Source organism: Lagopus muta, chromosome 4, assembly GCF_023343835.1.
Source record: "Lagopus muta isolate bLagMut1 chromosome 4, bLagMut1 primary, whole genome shotgun sequence".
Lineage (NCBI taxonomy): Eukaryota > Metazoa > Chordata > Aves > Galliformes > Phasianidae > Lagopus > Lagopus muta.
This window is the reverse complement of record NC_064436.1, coordinates 49095660-49120869: the sequence shown is the minus strand read 5'-3', so window position 1 is coordinate 49120869 and position 25210 is coordinate 49095660. Positions and strand designations below refer to the sequence as shown.

Sequence of the window (25210 nt, the reverse complement as noted above, 5' to 3'; positions counted from 1 at the left end):
GCTTTGATCATAAACATCTCCCAGTTTTATCAAGGTAGCACAACAACACACAGATACTTCAGAACATTAACCCTCTCCCAGGTTTCCTTCAAATACTTTTGTAGTATTTTTCTTTTGGTACTTCTTGAGCATGTGCATATTATACATTGATCAAACTTGTAAGATACTGTGCACAAACTCCAACATACCTAAGCAAACAGATGCCAAATTTTGGGATGCTTTAGAGACTACCAGCAGGCATTAAGAATGCAAATAGCCAATGTGAGCCAGGACTATTCTCAAAAATAGTGTGAAATGTATGCATTAAAAAAAAGTGTACTCAAGAATCCCCCAGCTTATTTATTTATTAATTTTTTTTGAGGCAAGCAAGAAAGACCACTTTGCTCTTCTGCTCTGGAATCTTGGCTGCCATCCTCCGCTGCCAGAGAGCAGGGTACACAGTTTTCAGCACACAGAAAATGGCCTCAAGTATGAACGTGTCTTTCTCTAATGAAACCTTGTGACCAGTTTTTTTTCCTGCCCCTTAATAATTTTTTGTTTGTTTGTTTCTTCATTTGCAGTCTCTAAATTGTGACCTCTGTATTTAAGAACAAATTCAGGCTTCTTTTTTCTCTTGGACTCACTCTTTTGCTCTAAGCAGAAGGCCAAGTTCCCAGTAGAAAGAAAGGCTGCAGCTCCTTAAGCTGCTGGCATACAGTTGCTTTTAGAACACAATTCATCTCTGACCTATTTTCCTTGTCAAAAGAAAACAGAGGTTGCTCCTGAGAGAAGCTGATGACAAATTACTCTATAAAGGCTTGATTCAGCCATTTAAATAATTGTTATAGTTACTTTCTGATCCTGTAATGTTTTTTTTTTTTCCCTACTTAAGGACTTCTTCATCTTAGCATAACTGTTTTCTGCATTTACAGAGCAGTGGTGTATCTTCATTGCCCAACGCACTCTACAAGGTAGCTAGTGAAAGCAGCTAGGTCAGACACAAGAACTGCATCTGTATTTCTGTAATGATCATTCTCAGATATTTTACAATGGAAACATGAGCCTCAGTCCCATTACAAAGAAGAAACAACCCAGGGCCCTCTGCTCTGCTTCCTTCCAGGTGGTGAACTTGGCAGTTTCTCCTTTTCAATATCCAGTGGTGACCTGTAGTGATCTCCTCAACCAAAACCCTGCTCACACCTTCCCTTCAGCTCCATGGGCTTTCTACTGGGCTTTGCAGAATCAGTAAAGATTTCACCATGCCTCTCGTGAGCACTTGATAATTTAAGATGCTAAAAGTAGATCTCAATATTGCAAATAGTGAAAGATTTTTTGAGCATGGACAGCCCTGGATTCTGCATTTCAATGCTAATTTGATAATGATAATCATAGTAGCATTATTTTAACTTCCCAGGAGAATATAGTCAGTTTCTCCATGCACTAATTACTGTGTTCATATGAAACTGGACAAACAGTGATTACTTCTCAGAACAAAGCTCAACACTGGAAAAATCTTTCAGCAACTTAGATACAATGTATTTTAGGAGGAAAAGAAAAAAAATAAATAAAAGGGAGAGAAGAAATGTCTTAGACTTAGCAGATTTTGAACGTAACAGAATTAAATACAAAACATGACCTGCTGGTGGAAACTCTTAAAGGAAAATCTGTTAATTCCTCTACCATTAAGCAATGTACAGTTGTACAGAATAAACAGCATTGTAACTGCAGGAGTAGACACAGAAAAAAAGAGAAGGAAATGCAGAAAGGTGACAGAAAAATATGATCAGTCAGGCTGCTGGGTATTGAGGAATGACTGGGCTGTGGCTGTAGGACTTTCACACAGTGGGATGCAAGCACATCAAGCAGGAATGCAGCCTGCTTCTAACCAGTTAATTACAGCTTTCAAATTAATCCAGTAGCTCTTCACAGAGTGCTTTGTAATTAATGAATTAATTTCACACAGAAAACTACTTGCCTGCATTCCCTTTATATTCTGGTAATACAAATAGAGTTGAATGATTTATCTTTAAGCTTAAAAAAAAAAACAACAAACCAAACCAAGCCAAAAAAAAAAACAACCAAAAAACCCCAAACAAAACACTAAAAGAAATGCACCACAAGGCTAAGAAGTAGCCATGGAAAGTTTTCAGTTTCATGACAGATTATACTGATGGCTCAAAGTGCCAGAAATGCCCTAAATGCAGCTGTGTAAGTTCTTCAGTATGGTGCTCTATATTCTTTTCTACACTGATTGAGTTAAAAGGGTCAAGCCAGAGCCTGACAATAATGTGAGGAGATGATATCTAGAGAATCATGTGAGGATTGCTTTGCAGCATTTGAGATTCATTTCTGAGGGAAAAAGACCAAGACCTCTGAGAAAAACAGCCTATGACCTTCCAGCAGCCAGAGATGCAAGAAAGGAGCACCCCTTCCAGGGACAGCCCCAATGGACACTTCCTTCTTATTTATCCCCAAAAACCTTGGGTTTGGCCCAGCAGTAACATGCAAATTGCACCCCTGGGCAAGATGAAGTGTAATGCAGGCTCTACTGGCAGGTGAATAATCTGTGTGGCTCAGTGGCAACAGCCTGCTCTGCAAACCACATCCTCCACCTGACACTCATGAGGCCCTACCTAAATTTCTGCAACCTGTTTGGGCTCAGCAATTCAGAAGAGAGACAGACTGGAGCAAAGAGACACGATGCTACGCGTGTAAGCATTAGTACTTCCTGAATCTGACAGAGTGAATTTAAACGTATAGCCTGACCACTTCTGTGACTGACACGCTCAGCTAACACTGTCGAGATGTTAACACTTTACGTATCTTCATTACTGTAGCTTCCATTGGAGTCTGGCTAACTGCATGTTCCTCAGTTGGCTTTTTTGAACAAAAAAAATACAGCTACCACATGTCACCCACACCACAAGTCCTACAGTCCCCAGACAGCTCATGTGGGACTGCACACAGCAGTCAGCACTGGCAGCCTCTTTTGTGATAATGACCAACTGAAATTTCTCTGCTTTCAGTTACTGGGGATTTTATTTCTAAACACATTTTACTTGGATAAAAATAATGATGTGTGGCATAAGCCTTTCTTCTTTATCTACAGTTGTGAATACTTGTCCATGCATAGCCGCTGAGGCAGAGAAGAGGTGTTACTCTGGTTTCCTGGTTTGTGATTACAAACTACAGTAGCACTCCAAGCAGCAAAATGTTTATGTAAAATTTACTTACACCTCAACGATGTAACCTGAACAAATAAAGGAAGCAACCTTCATTTTTTGCGTATCTGAAAGTCTCTCTGTTGCTTAGAGAATGATTTTGTTCTCCACTTAGGCATGCCATTAGGGAAATAGATCTGCTTTCACTGAAAGGAAATTGGCAGTGGTTTATAATATTTTGAAGGGTTCAGTAAATCCTTAACCTTTTCTATACATGATCCTAAGGGCTTTTGCCTTCCAAAGGGTATCAAGACTATTCCAACATGCCTTGTGGCCTTGTGTTTCTGTGTCTCTCACCACAGCACAAAGACAGAGCAAAGCACCCTCTCCAGAAATCCCTTGTTTGCTGGGGGCCAGATTGTGCCATCAATTTTTAAGTAATTCACCACTGGTAGCAAAGAAGATTTCTGCTTAAAAATTGAAGGCTTCATGTAGCCTTCTGTTGCTTCATATATTATGAAGACTGCAATAACCCAGGGTTCTATTTTTAAAGAAGAAAATAAGAGGCAGCCTGCCACATTAAATGAATTCACATTCTGAAAGAATTGAATTCTACTCTTAAGACTAGAGGCTCTGAATTTTTAAATCACACTGATGGTTTGGGTGCTACACATTACATCGATACCTGACAGGCAAGCTGGTTCCTTGTTGCTCCTCAAGCCCTCTCCATAAATAATCACAGAGCAATCCCAGGTCACTTCACCATTTCTTCACTGTTTCCCTCACCTGTGCACACTAAATGACAGCAACTGTGATGAAAGAGATGTGTCCTTTATAGCTTCATGCAGCAGATGGCCACCTCAGGCATCTCCTTTCCTGGGGGACTTTCCTAACCCACCGCAGACCATCGCTCTCCCTCTCCTTGGGAAATGTTATGTTTGACTTGTAGGGAAAATGTACGTTTTTTTCTGGCAGTAGGAACCGAACTCTGAATGGCAGGCCACCTCTTCCCCAAATTACCAGACCATCATTTGAGATCTACCAGTTGGGTATGAGGTTTTCTGTTTTAATTTTTAAAGAATGATTCAATTCAGACACAAAAATAGTCTAGCATATCAATTTGGAAACTTCCTAAAGCATGTAGAGGAGCCTTTAATATTACAGCACAATACAAGAAAAATGAATGTTATTTTCTTTGGCAGATACCAAACCAAATTCAGCAACACAGCAGCTATTTTCTAATAAGAGGAAATTCAACTGAACGCTTATTAACGAATTGACATTCCCAGATCTAGAATTGTTAAATTTAAGTTTTTGACCTGGATTGACTTCACTCATCTCAACCTATTTTAAACTACAGTGGAGCAAAGTCCGCACTCTGCCACAAATCAAAGCTCCACAGGGCAGCTGAATCAATATCAGGCACTCCGATGTCATTTAGATCAGAATGTTGTCCACAGTAACACAGTTTTACTTCGTGTCATGAAACACAGGCAACTCCAATGGCAAACCAGAACAGCTTGCTGAACAGGACATCCAACAGACTCTTAACAACCCAACAAACAGCAGAGACATCTAATAGGCACACACCGTTATCTAAAATACTAGCCCCACAATTCATTTGACCTTCATCTGTATTTTGACTGATTGATGTTTAAGATAACTTCATACATAGAGATATCTAATGTATACATCTGTTATTGTAGGAAGGAAAACTAATCTGTACTTTAAAAAAAAAAAAAAAAAAAAGCCAACTGGTATTACTTAATAAAATCACAGGATCTTTCTCTTCCCACTAAATCCTTATGAAAACAAGCCCATTCTTACTGAGAAATGCTCCAGGGCTAAATTATATTATTTTCCTCACTCACAAGTTGTTATAATTATATTAACTGTGAAGCAACAGCTACAAAAACATAATTAAAGCCATAGTTCTAAGAGAAAAAACACTTCATATATTTCACTGACAAATATCAAGAGTCAGTAATGTTTAGTATCCTTTAAGAAAGCAAAAACTACTGCACAGGAGAGCAATGAGGTTCCATAAGGTAAGAGAGACCTAATTTAAGAGCAAAGCTGCTGAGTTTAAAGAAAAAGATGAATGTGCTTGTCTCTCTTCCCTTCCCTCAGTATGCAACATAATGAGGATTCAAAGCTATATATCAATTAGCAAATCAATGAAATTTCTCCTGCTGCAAATTCTTTATGAATACAGATAGGATTAAGCAAAGCAGAGACCTCAAGGCAATATATTACATTTAAATCATGAAGTTTCCTCTTTTGCAGAAATGCCATTAACAGTTTCTCCTCAACAAAATATATTTTTACATGCATGCATCCCTACACACCGTGTAACACTTCTGCCCTTAAAAATGTCAAAGACTTTTGGACCTCTACAAAAATTTCAAACTGAACAATCTCCATTGGCAATTATGAGTTTAAAGAAGCCTAGACTAGCAGACTAGAAGTTAGCTGGGAATTACTCAAAAATCATTATGGAGGCACTGTTTGAAGAAAAATACAGGAAGTTTCTTCTTTTGCAGTAAACAAGGTTTCTGCTTTTCATAACAACAGCATCTATTTGGTTATTAATGCAACATTATCAGTAAAAACAGCTGATGATCACTCTCTACAGTATCAGACTGGCCAATATGCAGTCAGTAAATTGCAGCTAGCTTGAGAACATGAAATTTTGAGCTGAATACATAGCATCCCCCACCAAGATCCTTAAGCATCAAGATCCATTAGTTAGCTTCTTGCTCAAATGAGCAGTGCGTGGGGGGATAAAGGAGGGAGAGCAGCATCAAACACTCACCGCTCAGCACACAGCCCAGCCACGGCGCTCTCCGAAGGTTTTAAGTGGCAGCTCTTGGAGAAAAGAGATCTGACTTGCCTTTTGTCACACCAGGAGCTGTGATTTGCCTTACAGGCACCCACACAGAGGCTTTAGACTAACGGACCGTAGCTTTGAAAATACAGCAAGAGACAAAGGCTAATCCTACCATGAGACTGTTGCCTGTGGTGGGGGGGCGGGGAGAGGGCGGGCGGAGGGTTTTTCATGTCACTTTTTAAGTTTCTTACCTCGTTCTTGTAGCCAACAGCAACGCAAGCCACGCAGGTCACACACAGCCCCCCAACTCAAGGCGCTGCCCGGTGCCGTCAGCGTGTATCCAGGAGCTGGTTGATGCAGTGCGCTCGATGCAGCCACGCACTCATGCTTCACCCCGAGAACAGCAGCTCATTCATTCTGCATTGAGCCGGAGCGCATCGCGCCAGCTCCCCACTCCTGACGGACTGTGCATGCCTGTGCTCCTGCTCCAGCTGGGAGCCAGCAGGTGCTCCCCGAAGGGCACAGTTCCACCGAGGTGGGTGTGTCTTCTCCTCCCTTCCCGCTGGATTCACCATTTGCACACTCTGACCTGCCAAGCAGGCCCTCTCCTCCCTCTGCAATGTGCTTTCACCGATGCGCGGTGTATTTCCAGCCTGCAAACTTCCCAGAGCAATCCACTCCAACAGAAGCAGTCTCTGGGGGAAGCTAAAGCACACAGGACTCTTCCCCCTCCCAGTTTTCCCAAGCAGAGCAACACAACGCGTTTGCAACGTGACTACAGCTGAGTGCCAGCAGGGAAATCTCTTTAAAAGGCAGACAGGATATACTGCCAAATTCAAGAATTGGACAGGACTATGACAGTGTTTGCTTCAATGAAATTACACCTGCTTATACTAGAAGGGGGATTTATCCTTGATCTATAAAAAACAAACGCCCCAAATAATTCTGTTTCCCAAAATGCATGACACGTGCAGCAACAATAATTTTAATTTAGAGGGGTTGCTTTGCTTTGCTGTACCAGTGACAGTAAAAGCAGTGTTCTCAAGCTCCAGCTTTTATACTTTTGGCAAACAAGAAAGAAGAAAGTCGGTGCCCCCAGATACACTTCTGGGGTGCCCCCAAATACACTTCTGGGAGCTGAGGGAACAAACAGCACCAACATCATGTGGCAATGCCAACACCGTGGCTGCTGCTGGCTGGCTATGGCAGCAGCCAGGGGATGAGCTGTGTGAGTCCCATGTCCCATCCTGGGGCATTCAGTGAGCATTCTCAGCCGCACCACTGCAGCTCTTGAGAGCTTGCCTGCTGGACGTGGGTGGGTCATGTCCCTGCTAAGCACTCTTCTCCATTTAAGAGAGTCTCTTTCACGGGTGCCCATGGAGCTGCTCCTGGAATCACGCCTTGTCTTCCACATGGACAAGGAGCCAGTATGGCTAATGTACACCACCTGTCTCTTTGCAGTGCATGAGCTAGCCACTGCAAGCAGGGCAAGGAACACAAACATGGGCTGTTCTACCAGCAGACAGGAGAGAGTGACAAGCAGTCAAGGACAGTTTGCTGGCAGTCAATGCTTCCAGCCATGCAGATGCACTTGGAGCAGGATGTTTGTTCACAGCCTAAATATACCCTGAGAGTCCAGTGAGACTTTTTCCCTCCTTCCTGTGTGCCATGCACAAGATTTGGCAGGATGAATTATGTTCAAGTGGCAACCTTTGCTGTCCTGAAAGCTTTCCATTGATTTCCATGGGACTAACAGGCTGGAATTTAATAAACAAATCTGTTGATGCTGTCTAAGAAGAAACAGATCCAATTCCTTCTTTCCTGGATGTGCTGCATGCCCAGCACTCACAAGAATTCAAGGCCATGTACTACTTTTGGCACTGAACTAAATAAGTTCTTGAAAGGCTTGACTTAAATACAGAACTTCGTTTGTGGGGAAGGAAAGTAGCACTTTCATGGACAAGCAAAGCTGCACTTGAAAGTGGCTAAATGCTGTAAGGTATAAGTACTATATACTGTTGGTCCCATTATGCATTCCACATAGCTTTTTAACCTTGAAAATGAAGATAATTAATCTGATAGCTGTTGACAACTACTCTGCTCTCCTCCTTCTTTTTCAATAACCAGAATACTAAAGGATATGGTACTTTTCCAGCTGGCCAAGTGACAGCATTTGTGAGACAATGTTAGACACCAACTTGAAAGCTTCCAAAGAAGGAAGCCAAATTTCACTATTTTAATATGCTGAAATAGTTTATAGGAGAGAACCACTGCTTCCTGAACCTTCCTTCAGTACAAGAAAGGAGATTCAGTAGAACCTTGGAGATATGTAAAAAAAAAAAGGAGACAACACTACATCCCGGGCCTGAAGTGTCAAGTTGGCTATCCAGTAAATTAACCTGGGACTAATTTTTAGTCCCAGGTTTTGATGTATTGGTACATGATACTTACAATCAGTGCACCTTTCAGTAGAGGCATGGCTAGGTGTAACATGCTGGCTTCATTACTGAGCCCCAGAATCAGCTTCCCTTCACCTCATCTCACTCTCTCTTCTCCTCTAAGTTTACTCCTTCTGGAGTAAACTCTCTTCATATATAGTCTTTGGGTGGTAGCTCTCTAAGATGATGCCTTAGATTTCACTTGGTCACATATATGTATTCAGAAAATGAAAGGTGAAGCTGAAATGAAAGTTTTTTTTCACAAGCTGGGTTTCTAAGAATACTCATTGGGTACGCAAGTTTTGACACAAGTCAAAGTAGCAGCACTGTGTTTGGCTGACAGGCTTTCCCCTCCAACAACAGTTACCAGAGATTAGGTAGAAAAACTTTAGCACAAACTCTATTCCAAGCCACATTCTCCACTGCCAGCCAAGGAAGGAAGCTTGCATCCAAATCCCTTAGAAGGGAACAGGAGGACTGTTGATAGTGCACTATTGTGCTGTGTGTACCTACACACAGCAGGTAAAGCAAGCTTACAGCAGGCAATGGGTCCCATTATCAGCCTTGGCAAGGTAGAAACTACCCAAGAGAGCTTTCAGCTGATGAGCACCCAACAAATTCAACTCTTGCACTGCCAAACATGCTGAATTCAAGACAGCAGGGATGTTTTGGGGTAGGCCTGGTATGGAAACACAACATGAGTCATTCCAGCCTCTCCCAGCTGATGCATGCTTGCTCTCCTGGGTCCCCAGCCAGTTTATACATCTCCAGGCTGCTGTGCTCCCCACTGGAGACAAGGTTCAGCCAAGCTAACAATTATGGAACAGAAATTTAACATCACAAAGAAAGTGAGCAGACCTCCACACGCTGGGCAGTGATGGTCTGTCTAGGCCCCCCGTTACTCTGGTGGTGAACAGCAGGGTGACCTAGTAAAAGAATTCAGCATATGCTCCAGGTACAGGAAGGGGGCCACGCTTTCCTCAGTTGATCAGCTATTCCTACTGCATGGTCAGAAGCTGATTTATCTCAGAGCAAAACACTACATATCTCATCACACAGCCCTAATTACAGAGCTATGGCCAGACTAAAGAAAGGTAAACATTACCAGCAGCTGACATCCTTGTTGGACCCACCCTAGAGATGCTGGCAGATCTTCAGAAGCATGGCTTTATGGAACACTGCTTTAACACGAGGCTGCACATCCAAATTACAGCAGAGCTGTAGTCCTATTCTCAAACATCCTCTTATGTAATTTCATTCACAAATCATTTATAATCATTAATTATCAAGCAGCAACAGCACTGCCAAATCTTCTAATTTATCTGACGTTTCATTTTGTTTTCAGAAAGATGGAAGAGAATATGAGGGATGAGTGAGGGAACATTTCATAACAGTTAAATCCTGGATTCAGACAGGAACTGAGAATCTCCACATATGCTACAAAACACAACTCCCACATGCTGGGATGGATGAGGGAAGTTAGAAATGCTACCTTGAATCGTAAAGGCTCAAATTTGACAAAATGAATACCCTTTACCATTGCCTTGATTGGCAATATCCCATAGGGGCTTGCTTTGTTTTTTTACACTGAGACCCTTGAAGCTATGTATGCACTTCAGAAATGAATAGAGGGCACGAGAAATTGTTCAGTTTGCTTTGTCTAATTCATCTCATCATGTTCATATTAATAACTGTGCAATAGCAAGGCAAGTTTCCTAATAAAATACAGACAATGCAAAAAACATTCTTTCTTAGTGCATCTGTTTTCTTGTGGCTTTGGATATTTATATTAAATGCGCATCTACATTTTTTTGAGACATGCAAATGTAATTAGATTCTTCAGACAGCACCAAAAGGAACGTGCAGAAAATAAACTTCTCAATCAACAAAGACTTCTCAATCAACTACAAATTCAAAATATTCTTAGTAAACTGACCTAGACCTACTATCAGCTTGCCAAAAGAAGCACCTTCACTATTGAAAGATTGTTTGCAAATGCGAGGACAAGCCACAAGGACTCAGACAGACCATCCACTTTGAGCTACCAAAAAATTATTCCTTAAGTAATCTGCTGTTCCTCTTTATGCATCTCCTTGACAAGAACAGTATCACCCCAAACACTGACACATGTCAATATAGGCACCGCAGAACAAGGGTAAGCTCAGTTTTCACAGGTGCTTGGCTAAAGCAGAAAAATTCACTTATTTCATGTCTGTTAAAGATAAGATCAGCAGGATACCAAATCAAATACTGAAACCAGCCACCCTGCCTGAATTTACAGCCCTCAAACCCATTTGTATTCTTCTAAGATTCATCATATGCTCCTCAATGTTCCACCCGTTCTTTTCTTCTACAAGAGAGCCACCCTAGCCCTGCTAAGAAATGATGCTTAAGCTATCCTGGTGCTCCCAGAGGCATTACATTGGTTACACTAAGTAACACCCTGGTTTCCCAAGCTCGCGTCTGTATGTTACGGACAAACCCAACTCACGTTGAAGTTAATGAAAACTTCCCGTTACTTATAATAAGAATCTGGTCAGATTCAGAGGGCACAAGAGCATCCTTTTAGTCAGCTCTGAAATTTATCGGGGTGGGGAAAGGGGAACTTCAGGCAGTAAATTTTAGAGATGATTGAGTTTTGTATTTAATACATCCTTCAAATTATAAATTGAATTTATTTTTATCGCATTACATTAAGATGAATAGAAATTACGTGAAACATCACAATGAACACAGATTTTTCAGTGTTATCAAGCACAGTTTTCTTCTTTCAAAAACACATTCATGTTACACTATCAAAGCATAGAAATGAGTCAACTTTTTTTTTTAAGACACTATAATTTTATACTGGAAAAAAATCTTTTAGTTTACTCAAATGAGTGTGCAAGCCTTTGCTAACCAATCTGCATCTATTAAGGAGACTTTAACAGGCTACCTATCTCCATTGCCAGAGGGCAATGAGCTGAACACCACTGCCAAACAAAGGTGCTTTTCTCTGGTGCAGTTAGTATTAGGAAACAAGCCAGTACATCGTTCTCAGAATTGTAAACCTAAAGTGAAAGTGCTTTCTAAATACATATAAGACACCACTATACACTGTGATTTGCAGAGGGACATACTGCATATAAATATTTGAATCGCAGTCAGCTAGTAGCAAGCATGGAAAGGAGTCCTGAGGCAGATACACTATTTAAATAATTGAAGTGGTAAGCTGACAGAAAGCACATCTTCTTGTATTTTAGAGGCAAGTTCCAAATTAATGTACTGGGAAGCTCTGTTAAGTTTGTGACAATGCTCAGAAAGAGACAAAAGACAAGATCTTGACCTTAATTTATTGTGGCATATGCCAAATTTCAGAAGACCACTAAAGGTCTAAAAATACGTAGGTATTTCACAGGTTCCCTTGGTATCAGGCATGTAACACTAATGCAAGTTTTAAAACTGTGTTTATGTAGGTGGATATAAATATTTACACAGTGAAGGTAAATACAGAAACATCCCATCTATGACTCTGCAGTACAGTATATGAACTGTTTGTACAGAAATTAAAACTACAGGCAGATCATTTTCTGTCCACATTTTGGCTCTTTAATTTGCTGCATTAGCAAGTCATGAAAGCCCCATGTTTCATTAAGTAGTGTAGTGCAGAGATAATCAAATTAAACCCTTTCCACTGCACAGGAAATTTTCTCATCTGAATTACTTTTACAGAAATGACTTGCCCAGCACAGTAATCATTTTAGGAAGTCAAGTTTTTGCCTACAATACAAAACAGATGAAGTAAATAGGTCTTGCAAAACACTGACCTTTCCAAGTAAGCCACAGACAGAAAGCCTGTTAATGCTCACGAAAACATGCTATAATCAAGCTAACAAAGAACTGTATCAAACCTTACAGCCAGCATGGGGCTTGTAAGTATAACAACATGATTTTTCTTAAAACACTTCTTGTTTTTTCAGCGACTTAAGCTTTCTGTGCCTTTTTTTCCTCTAAAGGTTTTTATATGCCCACCTTATTAGAAATGGAATGGCTTCAATATAAAATAGACCAGCAAAATGTAAGTCACTGGCCCACCAACGTAGTCTTCCTTTATCTCCTACCAGGACCTAAGTCTTTACATAGTCTTGAACAGGAAGAATGCTGTAGGTTCTTCTTGCTTTTTGTTTTGTCTTGCTTTTGGAAGAAAAGTATTATCAAATTGGAAGCATTTTCAAGCTTTTATAAGATGATCAAAACCTAATTCTGCCAGGAAAATTTATTCCATAGGTGACTCCTATATACACAGACCTGGTCTTCACATATCATCTTAGAGAAGTGCAACAAACAGTGTAAATTCAGTACCACTGCAGGTGAAGGGCAGGCGCCTTAACTGACTCTAAATGGCTTCTGAAAGAGGATGCTACTTTGTGTTGGCATAGTCTCTGCTGAGAGGAAGCAAGTCATTGCACATGCACCCATACACATGACAAGGCAAAGTAAATAAATTAATTTTAAATCACTTAAGGCCCAAGCTCCTATCTGGGTGCTGAAAACAAAAAGGGCAAGCAGAGCGCCTGGCAGTGAGGCATTGTCTGCTCACAGCTATGGAGCAGAAAAATAGCTGCTGTCTGCATCACTTGCATCAGTGCTTTGCCATGGAGTTAAAGCAGATAAATAAAGGAATCCAGCCTGGGCATAGCACCTGCTTGATTAACATGCACTGAAAAGAATAACAGAAGAAAACATCAGATTCCCACATCAAAATGGTAGACAGTAGCTTCACAAGCAGCCCAACTACTATCAGGGGACCTGCAAACTTAACTGGCTATCACACAGATTACCCTGGTTGTATCCTAAAGCCTTTGAGTTTAATAGCTGGAGTCACAGCAAGCGTGAGGATATTTTCTAGCACAAATTTGGAGAAACACAGTAAACCAGGGACTAAGTCAGCATGCCATCATTTTTACTGATTGAGATAACCTGGCTGCATCACTGCAGCTATTTGTAGTCCTGGCATAGATGTATCATTCAAATTAACTGTGAGAAAGATTAACAGTTTAATAGTTCCCAGCATTATTTCAAGTTTGACTCCCAGAAGAAACACTACATGCAATTCCCAAATTACATACATATTTCCCACTATTTCTAGAAAATACATATAGAACACTAAAGGCACATTGTAATAAAATACTTAAGCAGGGTTCTGTTTAAGTTGGCTGAACACTATTGGTCACTCTCAGCCACTAATGCAGCAACTGACACTTTTTAAGTGGCTGTTTTTCCTAATGAGAAGAGCAGCCTCCTGCCATTTTTCTCACTTCCTCCCAGTGCAGTGCCACAGCATCATCCTGAGCTCTCTGCACCCCTCTCTCCATTCCCAACCCCTCCCACAGCAATCCTCACAGTTTCCCTCTTTGGCGCCTGTCCCAATTCCCTTCCTCTGTGACACTTCACTTCTGCTAGTCCACTGTTGCTGTGCTTCTGAGCTGCTGTTCCTGCATTCAAGTTTTTCAAAGGTTACCAAATATCTATAGCTCCGTGGCCAAGATTCTCCCTAAGCACATCCTTTTTCTCAGCTGTTATCAAATGGTGAGTTCATCAGTCACAAGCACTTCATCCCTAAAAAAGTCTCTTGCTGTCACGCAAAATCATTTCTCATCCCATTAATGAATTAGGCAGAAGGATAGAGGGATGCTCCCCACACACAGCTTAAGACATTATTAATTTAAAACTGTCCACTCAGTGCAAAACTACAGGTGCTTATTTCAAGTTAGTATGGCGGTATTTTAACTCACCTTCCATCTACTCTATCAGTTAGGTTAAATCCTGAAATTAAAACAAACTACTTTCATTAATCAAAGAAAGAATGCACACATACAGCTTTTTCACCTGCTTAACTACATCCCCTTCACAGTCATGTTGTATTATCACCCCTTCCTACAAAGCACTGCACTTGCAAATAGTAATGTCAGGCCTTATGGACATTAACTGAAGCTTTGTATAATCACCTACACTATTGTTTAGGGAGAAGAAAATGTTATCAAAATATATGGAAAGGAATGTTCAGATACAACTAGCTTAGAGACAAGGAGAAAGGAAAAGATTACTTACAAAACTCAACAAAGAATATGGGCCAGAAAAGCCAGTACAATCCTTTTCTTCCTGTATAATCCCTCACCTATGCCCTATTACATGATTCCTCACTGTATTTTTTGTCCTTATTCCAAGGTTATACGGACCAAAGGGAATAGGTAGTATTGATTCGTGGCGTCTCCGAGTTTGGAGAGTTCAGCTGGAATAACACATGCTTTGAAGGGTGTTATCTTTTCAGAAGAGCAGGTGCATACACCATCTCAGTTTTAATTTATTTTCAGCTTTTCTTGACCACGTCCCTTTAATGTGGAACAGAAAGTTTATTACTTGTTATCTCTTACAACTCGATAAGCTTCTCTCAAAGAACTGGAGAAAGACTTGACCTCACAATGCATTTAAGGTTTCAATCATCACCTCAAAGGAAAAGCAAACCTTCAGCACCTCCCTGAACAATGCTCTTATAAGCCACATCACTGAATACATCACTGAAGCCTGATATTGTGTTGCTTGCACAATTTTCTGAAAAGGAGAATGATAAATTGCAGATACACCAGGGTACTCCAAGCACACTAACTTTACCTTTGTTGTCCATACTAAGCTTAAAATTCCCTCATTAAGGCCAGGTATCTTTCCAAAAATCTCACATCTATACAATGTGATGTGCAGTGGGGCTCAGGTAGTTTGTGTAAACGTGCTGCCTTAGCCAGGAAATATGGATTATAACCCCTTCCTTGCAGCAGTGCACCCCGCAGATTCCCCATTCAACTGCTTTCTGTCCTTAAACAAACCAGTTCTTGCCCAAACCCATCTCCATCCCTCTTAGCTCGATAATACACTCACTATTCAAAGAAAAATGCTGTTCAAGCAAAAACTTTCAAATCTGCATGTCTAGAGAAAGATACCCAGATCTATATTTAGCCACTTGATTTTCAAAGGTACTTAATACACACAGATTCCACTGACACCAATGGACAGTGTAGCTGCTAAACACTTCTGATATCAGGACATTTTTGTTTAGCTGTTGAAAAAACAAAATTTTGCAGGTTCTGAGGAATCTGAGCTGTCACTTTATGCCATTCCCTCCTCATCTTTTCACAGGCTTGTCCTGTGCTCTCACGTAACTCCAACAGTTTTCTTAGCTCAGATTCATGGCAGCCTACAGCTGCTCAAGAGGGGAGCAAAGGGGCAGCACTGAGCTCTGTTGAAAGCAACAGAACCCAAGGGAATGACATTGAGCTGTGCTGGGGAGGGTCAGGTTGGCAGTAGGAAAAGATTCTTCACCAGAGTGATGGGATAGGCTGCCCAGGGCAGTGGTCATGGCCCTGAGCTGCCAGAGATCAAGCATTTGGACAACACTCTCAGACACAGGGTTCGAATTCTGGGTGGTCCTGTGTGGAGCCAGGAGTTGGACTTAAAGGTCCCTGTGGGTCCCTTCCAACTTGAGATTTTCCATGATTCTATACCTAGGGAGCAGAAAACCAGCAGCAGTTCAAAGAAGTGGGGCAATGGATTTCCACACAGTTGAAGAGGTCCTCAATACCACCATCTTTGAAAATCTGTGCTTTTAGGGCAGAGTGGGGAACACAACACTTCTGCACTCTCTAACCATTGTTTCTAAGACCGCAAAACATCACTTGAGAACCAAGAGCAATTGCCATCCCTTCTCAGCCTCCAGGGAAGTACACATACCAACTAGAACAGCAGATGCGAATTATACTATGACAATGCTGGTGGGTGAACAGAAAAATGTGCCATGTGTTTTGTCCAGCATTATAAATGCCCACACCACTCACGTTTAGGTTTGTGACAGCTGTCTCCTGAGCATGCTGACACCAATCCTGTCAGCAAATGGCTCCATTTTACAGCTGGAGTGAAACACCACCAGAGAAGGCACTGTGCTCGCCCACCAGACAATTAAAGTCTCAAAGAGATTTTAAAAGTTGAGCTGGACTTTGGATTGGTTGAAAAGTAATGAAGATAAAGGAAGATTCAGGGAAATGTGCTAACAGAAACCCTTGTACAGAATTGATGGCACATTACCTTGTCTCCCTTCCTTGTTAGTGAGTGGCTCAGAGGCAGAAGGCATGCGCCAGCAGTTGAGAAGGGGACACAAAACCCACCCTGAGGCATGATGAATGCACATACCTGCAGCTCACAACTGGAAAGAACAATCTTTCAACAGCATTAGGAGGCTGATATTCTCCAAGATGCTTTTTCAGAAAAATCCATGCCAACTGATTGTTAAGAAAATGCAGCACTGTCTATTATTCACTGATACACCTGTGGTGCCACAGATTCTTCATGTGGCAATGACATCACTGATCTTGAAATCAAACTATTTAAGCGAGTACTAGGATTTTTCTCTCATTTACAAGTAATATTAAATGAAATGTCATGGCTCTTTTGAAAAACAGAAAAGGGGAGGAAGGCTGTAAAGATAATGAAGTACAATGGCTTTTACTCTTAAAAAACATCACACCACCTAAGAAATACAGTCTACCAAAAGGATGTTCAGATAAAGTATATGTCTTTTCCTTTAATGCCCATACTGCATATGAAACACCGGAGCTTAGAGTCTACGCACATATTTATGCACAACCACCAGCTTCTCTTGCAGAAACCTGCTTTTGCTCACAATTTTACTCTGGTCTCTCTTAAGGTCAAATATACTTTACTAAATGATTAATTGGAAACAAGGGATGCTACCTTTCAAAACAAAATCGCTGCATAGCTTAAGTTAACAAAACAATGAAGCTTTTGCTTATCACACAACTATTGTAAAAAAAGAAAAAAAGTAACTCTAGAGGTCAAGATAATAGTGTAGCATACAGAGAAAATTATTACAGCCTTCCAGTAGATGTTTCTGCCTGAGGTGAGTTACCAGACATATCCTCAGATTAAACTTTCATCAGCACATCGCTTTATTTCATCAATCTTTCATTATGGCATTTCTTAGAAAATCATCTGGTCAGGTGTCATTAGAAAATCTTTTCATCTTCCAAAGCAAAATCTATCCCTATTTTACTACAAGTAAAATGCAGTTCAAAATGAGAGCTGGGGGATCACTATGGGTTTCAGAAAGGTCAATATAGAGGAAAACATACATTTCTACAGTATTTCACAGTTTTAAAACTTCTTTTCAGAACAAATCTAATTAAATTTTATTATATGGGCTCTGGAATACAAAATGTTGCTAATTAACAACATTCATGAGCAACACCTTCCAGAAGAGTTTCATGACAGAAAGTAGGACTTTTCAGCTTCCCAGAACAGTAATCCACAAAAAAAGCAGTGTTTTCTTGCTGATATTGCAGCACCCAAACAAGAAAAATTAGAAAGAAAAAGAAGTAAAGAAGAAAAATAGTTAAGAAGTGTTCGGATTCAACACAAATTGGCCAAATTCCTCTTCTGATGATGAAAATGCGAGAAAAGATTAGTTTATCTGTTCTACAGCTGTTTCACTGTTGATGTCCCAAATAAAATCTCTTTTTGCGTAAACAGTGGAGGAAACTTTCACATTTTATGACCAAGAGGCAGAACAGGTTTGATGGGGTTATTTTTTTATTTTCTTATTTTTTTTAAACTTGGATGTGTAATTCATATACATATTCCTTACAACTAGGACTTTATTCTTATTAAATAGGTGAGCCTCTACAGAAATCTCAGCAGAATTGGAATTTATTTTCGGTCTCCAGGTCCATTACAAAACCAGGCAGGGATGGGATCAGAGGTGTTATTTCCTTGTACATAGCTTTTCATCGGTGTTGGAGGATAACATGGCAAATCTGCAGGTCTGGCCTCCACACAAAATGATGCCCACCAGCTCCTGTCCTACTGATGGGGCTTACGTTCACATTTTGGAGGCAAAAGACACATTTCTCTTAGATGCCCCCTTTCAGCACTGATGTTTCTATGTCTAGTTCTGCCTTTAGAAGTAGGAATCCAACCTGGATAAATGTGACACATTATTTTACAGCCGTAACAAAATGGTTTTCCAATTATTTTCAAAAGAAATCTGAGTATTTTGAAAGAGAACTGAAAATTCTTCAAAAATATTAATGAAAAGCAAAGCTAACTTCCTAAGCTGCATCACATTCAGATGTTCCTTAAAATGCTCTTATTTCCTGACCAAAGCAAGCTGCTACAAAATCTGACTTGAAGGGAAATGTGCTCTCATTTTCTAAAGCAAACAAAGCACTGTAATGGTTTATTCATAAGAAGTAAAAAGCTCTTTACTTCCCACCATTTCAAACTGGATTTGCTCTTCCAGATCTCTCAAAAATCTGCACCAATGGAAGTAAAAAACAGTAAAATAAAGAAATAAATAATAAATGAACACATCCACATCAGTCATTTGTAGCAGTAATAAGTTTAGAAAGACAAAATCAGGTCACAGAAACAATATCTTTCCTTTTAGAAATTTAACCAAAAATAATCAGAAACTTTGTTTTGCCAAATCTCGTACTCAAAAAAAAATTTCAGGATTTAATTTTAGCCAAAATCAGAGACAAAAAATAGATACTTTCATACTGAGCATCCAAATAATCAAACATAAGCACAAAAAACATAAGTTCTTTATTGTGTCTAAATCCTTACTACTTGGAAGGAGCACTGTCTGAAAATTCTGGAATTGCTCTATGTGAGTGGAAACATTTTTGATAGACAAAACACTCATTGGAATAGAGAAACAAGTTGCTATCCTGCTTTATATAAGCCACCTTCACAATCCTGCTCCTGCAGCCAGTGTTACATGGAAAGCAAGACTGTTTCCAAAAGACCAGTCAGGAATGAGAACTAGTGGAACACTGGCTCCAGTTCAGGAAAGCCTTGAAGCATGCATTTGGGATTGCTCCTTATGACAAGAGAATCAATCAAACTTTTCCTTTAGTCAAAGAAACAAACACATACAAGACACAGAAAAATGAGGAGTCATGAGAAATATTGGGCCATTTTTGAAAACATAGTTCCATGTAAAAAATGTATTGCATACATAAATGAAGTAAAGTTGCATATGCAGTTTTATGCATACAGCTGAATTCATCTGAAATGCCTGTTCAACACAGGTTTAGTAAAACAGAATATCAGTGATAGACTACGAAAAGTAGAAATTGAAAAAAAAAAAAAGAAAGAAAAAAAAAGCACAGGTAAGAAAAAGAAGAATTTGCCCATCCTTTCATTACCTCTGAGTCACAATTGCTCAACAGGTTTGATACGCAACTTACTCCTGGCATATCTGTACTTGATATCAGCAAGTCACAAAAAGCACAAAATCAGTAGGAACAAAGAGAGTGCAGACTCACCGGCCGTTGTCACGACCCACTCCCCAAACTCTGATGCTCACTATGGGCTGTGAATGAAGAACTGTACGATCCATGGGGTCGATCAGGTTCAGCATGTCATTTTCCAATATCAGGTACATGTCTTTGCCCTGCAACTCCAGAAAATGCACAGTTACAGAGCACGTCCTCCTCTCAAACTGATTAGTACTAAGGAGTTATGCCTACATTGTTAAGCCTTGCATCCTCTAAATTGATGCCAAGTTACATTTGTTCCAAAAGCAATTAAGAACACGTTTGCCCAGTTCCAATGTGAAAAAGACCTAACACAGCATTCTGCTACTAATGTATTTTTAAAAGATCCCAATCACAAAAAGCTAACTTTCAAATGCAACTGTTTGACTCGTTTAAATGCAAGCTAGTGAGTTATTCAACAAATCATTTGTTTATCCTATCTTCAATACATTCTTTCAAATATAGAAGAACCACGTTGCTAGTAAATGTTTGCATGAATCCCCATCCACACCTAGGGCAGAGCTCCCTCTCTCACACAGTACGTGCTTTGTTTCCATAAACTTTAGCCAATGGGCCATGGGAACAGACAGCTATTTGTATGCTGTCTTTTACTTATATGATACTCTTTAAAGAAAGATTACTTAAAGAGGAAAACCTGGTAGTGAGGAATGAACAAAAATTCTGCCAGCAAGTGCAGAATCCTGGAGCCAGGGTTTCTCGCTAACTCTACTGGTGCATAAGAACAAGGAGAATGCTTATTCCCATAGAGGAAACAAATTTAGAAGCAATTTTCCTTTTGATGCTAATTCACAAATGCTAATCTTCCTCCTATTGCTAGCATCTGCAAAAAGTCTGCTGCTTCTTTTGCCACATCTAATAGTTCTCTTCTCAGAGGCTGAAGACTGGAATCTCATGGAAATGATCCTGGACCCACTTTTGAGACTTAACACAAGCTCCTGCTGATAAAAATGAGGGAACTATGAGCTAAATATGGAGTAATTTGTTTCTCCTCTATTGTGCTAGAATCTATAAATGAACAGAAAGAATGGAAAAGCTCTGACTTCCCACTGACAAATGTTTCAGAAATGACCTTTTTCTTCACCTCAGTGACACAGAAACTCTCTCTCTGCCTGCTTACTGTGGTTCAAGTTTTAATGATGTGTGATTTTTGTGTTTTTACATGACATACATTGATGCCACCCTGACCTCAGGGATTCAAGGCCAGTTCAGGGAGAGGCAGACACTGCCCACTGATGGGGGGAAGGTGGTGAACCACAGGTGTTGAATCACAGGTGCTCAGCTTTTGCTTTCTGCCTCTCATGGGACTGATCACTTCTCCCAGCCCCAAGTCCCCTAATGATCATTCAAAGGGCACTGTGACACAGAGCTTGCAACACAAGTACTCAAGGGGTGCAGGAGGGGAAAGGGATGCAGGCTGGTATGCAGCTTGGTGCCTAGACAAAGATGTTGTTTAGCTGTAGTAACCATGTGTGCAAATGAGACAAAAACATGGGAAACAAAATAAGCTAGGATAGCATAGGTGGATGGGAATGAAACCAAACAGAAAATAGAATAACCACAAAGAAAAAGAGCAAGAAATGTGCTTGGAAGTCAGAAGCAGTAAATCGTTTGTGCAAGGAATATTACCGAGTGTTAAAAAATTGCTTTTTGAACCCATTTTCTACTTATGTATTTATTCCAGAAGGAAATTATTACAAGGAGGTAAAATCTGTTCATCATGCAAAATACATTGGGATTACAGTAATAAAATGAAATCCAAATTAGCTGGAAAAGATTGGAAAATGGGCAGATAAGTAACATAAGTCAATTATCCTTGCAGCGCTCAAGGGATAGATTAGCTGCAGCCAGAAGCAATATATTTTGCTAAGTTTTGTTGCTTTATATACTGAAGCTATTTCATAGATGGAAATACCACACGGGGCATGAAGAAGTGATTCAGACATGCGGGGAGCTCGAACATGACCGTCTCAGATGGCTGAATAGCTGCAGAGACCTGAAGCTGCGTGCTGAGGATGGCTCTCACAGGAAGGATCAGGAAGGGAAAGTGAATACAGGAAAGACTCAGGTCCAACAGCTTTCAGGAGGTGCTATGTATGGTGGTATACAGGCCAATAGCAACAGTAAGTCTTGTTTATGTAAGTGACATTATGAGGTAGGAGAATGTAATGCATGGCAAAGTAGCAGTACAAACAAATGAGTTTTTTTTTTGTTTGTTTTTACATCATAGAGAACTGCAGAAGTTAGAAACTTACACAGATCTTCTTCCAAAGGTGACAGGAAATCTTACATTAAAGCCAATGACAAAGCCTCTGTAGGGTCAGAATTTTATTCAGGGTGATTTGCTATTCTATTTCTTGATTTTGTAATCAAGAAAACATAGGATGACCCTAGTCTCAATTTCACTTTCATTACATTCTAGCTAAAATAAATCTTGAGGCAATCTTAAAACCCCTATGTGCAGCCATCTGCCCTAGCTCTGTAATAGATTTCTGCTCTATGTGATGTGTCAATGAGAACCACATGCTTTTCAGATTCCTCTCTAAACTGTGCCTCTTCCAATCTTGAAATACTACCTTGTCAGCAGAAAAAAAATGTTGTAATGATTTCTTTTAAAAATCAAGATGGCGATTTACTTCAGAGGCCACCAATTCAAGCACAGTGTCTCTACTGTTTCACTGTGCTAATGTTTACTTTTTAAATGAAAATTAAAAATAATTAATTAAAAATTCCTTTCAAGAGGACACAACTTTTCACCAGTTTGGCTTGAAAACTAGCAAGAGTTTTGAATAAAGACCAGTGCAATTGATAGAGAAGAATATGGAAAAATGTATTAACTCTTAAACCAAAGTAAAACATGGCTTTGAGCTGATATATTTCAAGTTGATTAAAGTTCTGTCATCTGAAAAATGGATGGAATTACAAACTTGCAAAGAGAGTGGTAAAGAGAATTGATCTCTCTGTTTTTTCCTCAGTGCGTGGGAATTTGACATCCATCTAGTTGAGGAACGCTGGTCAACGCTTTCAAGAGTTATTGGAGAGGAAACAACAGAGAAATTAATGAAATTCATTTCCTTCTGAAAGACTGATATGTAATCATCTGAAAATGAGCCATCTGTCCATCATTCTCAATTTCATCAGACATGTTAGAAACACGGTCACAGCAGTCTGGGTTTCCTTAAAGCCCTTTTGTCACTGAGAAGCATGTGACAATGTTTTCCAGAGCATCACTCTAAAACCTCTGTCCAGAAGGATTCCACTGGATTCAACAGTTTTGCTTGCGTGTCCACAACTCTGCTTCTACACAGATGTGTACTAGTGAAGATGTAAACATTAAAGGGATGTCTCTGGGGGTACCTTTTGTCCTGAGCAGTTTGGAACAAACATGTCAGCACTATCCTTGAACAGTTCCAACAGAGCTAACTGGGATAGGGAAATCTAAACACAGAATATGGAAATATTTGTCTTAAGGGTTGTTCTTTCAAACTATTTTACAGCACAAGAAGCACATTCCAAGAATTGAAGTTCACGTATTCTTACCTCTCCCCAAATGCCAACGGTGTCTCTGATGTCATTTTTACAGTAAGAGAGTTGTCTGATGCAATTGTTTACAGCAACACTACTTTTTCCAGGAGCAAGATCTTCTTCTGCCATTTCTACCCAGCCCAGAGAGCGCACAGCAAAGCACTAAAAAAGAAACAAAAAAAATCTGAATGTGGATCATAGCACACAACACACTGACTGTTGTGACAAACACACACACATAGCAATAATGGAAAAACTAGCCATAGATAGAGTACAAAGGAAAGTTAAGCTAGCATCTTGAGCTATTGGAGTATGTATGTTGTGAAAATCACTCACAGTATATCTCTACCTTGTAGATACATGTCTACAGCATACCTACGTACACAGGCAGTATATGTCTACCTTTTAAGCAGAAAATTATTTTTTTGTAGATTACAACAATCATTTTTATAGTAACCTTAAGTAAGGTAGTTAACAATAAACAATTCAAAGTCCTAACAAAACAATAAAATATCGTAACGGAAAAGCAGGAGGCTTTTTTCCAGAAGAAATGAAAAATGACCTTTAACACAAAACTAATTATACAGTTCTTTAAGCAGAAGGGTGTTTAGACAACCAGAGCACTGAGTTGGCAGAACAATCCAAGGCAGTATTACTTTGCACATACGGTGCTTTTTGCACGCAAAACAGAATGGGAGAAATTCAGTGGCCCTATCTCTACCCTACTGGGGTTTACTGAAGTAAAGAATAAAAAAAATTAATTTTTGAAAAACAAGCACAAACCAAACCACATTTGCTCTCAAGGTTTTACAGTGGGTTAAATACAGGCTTAATGCTAAATCAGTGGGAGCTTGTGTAAGAGACCAAGATTTGACCCAGAGAACACTGTGAGTACCTCATTCTCAAGCCGCCATGCACTGCCAGCAAAAGATGCACAACAGATGTACATTCCTAACAGGTACGCCACACTTCTGTGATGGTCCCTAAAAAGTTCATCAATAATAGTTCCTGAGCCAATATCCAATTCCTGCTACTTTCTAGGTATTTATATGGCAGCAGACCAAAAATCTCATCCCATCTTTTCATTCCAGTTTTGCTGGAGTAACAAAAAGAAGCTTTTTAATTGAGTCAGTGAAGGGGTGGTGTCCCATGCTGACATGTAGCTGCACTCCCTGTATTCAAACCACGATGCTGCCCTGTGGAGGTGCAGGATTTTGGGGCATATATTATAAAAGCAGAACTGAGACAATTTGGAGTTAATCACTGAAAATCTGCTGTAGTGTATCTGTTTTTTCATCCTCTGCCTCTCCTTTCCAGAGAGGACCGAGGTTTGAACTTCATTAGTACTGAGCCCTTGGTACTCTGCTTTGACGTGTTTCTTCTGAAATGTAACAGTGTCCTTAAATCCTATGTTGTTCTGGCAAACTAACTTGCAACTGTTTCAGGAAATCTGATTCCCTGTTAGGTCTGGGCACAATGCTGACCCTGTGATGGCAGAGTCCAGCACTTAGTGCCCCGTCCTGCCCAGAGACACAGTAAAGAAATCAGCATGTGGTGCTAAAGTAGATGCTGAATGTTCATTTGTTTTCCCCTAAAAAGTGCTGAGAGGTCAGCACGCAGCCTGCCTCCTGCACCCCTGGAACTGCTCCGAGCACATACAGCAATGCATCTCAACTAAGGCAGCAGCCAACAAAAACCCAAACTCCCATGCTTCTACATTTTTATTAGCTCTCCCTACCCCCCCTCCCCCCCCCCCCCCCAAAAAAAAAAAGGAAAGAAGGGAACTAATAAGCAAATTCTCCTCCTATGCAGCCTGCTGGAAAGCCACAAAAGCACTGACATTCAGGTAAAAAAGAGATGAGGGAGAAGGGAGGAGATAATGGAGAAGTCACTACT

At 40.2% G+C, this 25210-nt stretch overlaps 1 protein-coding gene across 14 annotated transcripts in view; it reads right to left on the bottom strand.

Annotated features, from left to right (window-relative positions):
• The window catches only part of APBB2 (amyloid beta precursor protein binding family B member 2), a 149306-nt gene that overhangs the window by 17051 nt on the left and 107045 nt on the right, over positions 1-25210 (bottom strand). For 12 of the 14 annotated variants that reach the window (XM_048941313.1, XM_048941312.1, XM_048941317.1 and 9 more), the window contains 2 exons: positions 23330-23476; positions 19781-19908 (listed from right to left, as the gene is read on the bottom strand). In XM_048941313.1, coding sequence (XP_048797270.1) covers positions 19781-19908; positions 23330-23476 — 275 coding nt within the window. Of the gene's footprint in view, positions 1-5955; positions 6081-6221; positions 6491-19780; positions 19909-23329; positions 23477-25210 lie in introns of those variants that run through there. The other 2 variants (XM_048941321.1, XM_048941322.1) reach the window with 2 other exon arrangements.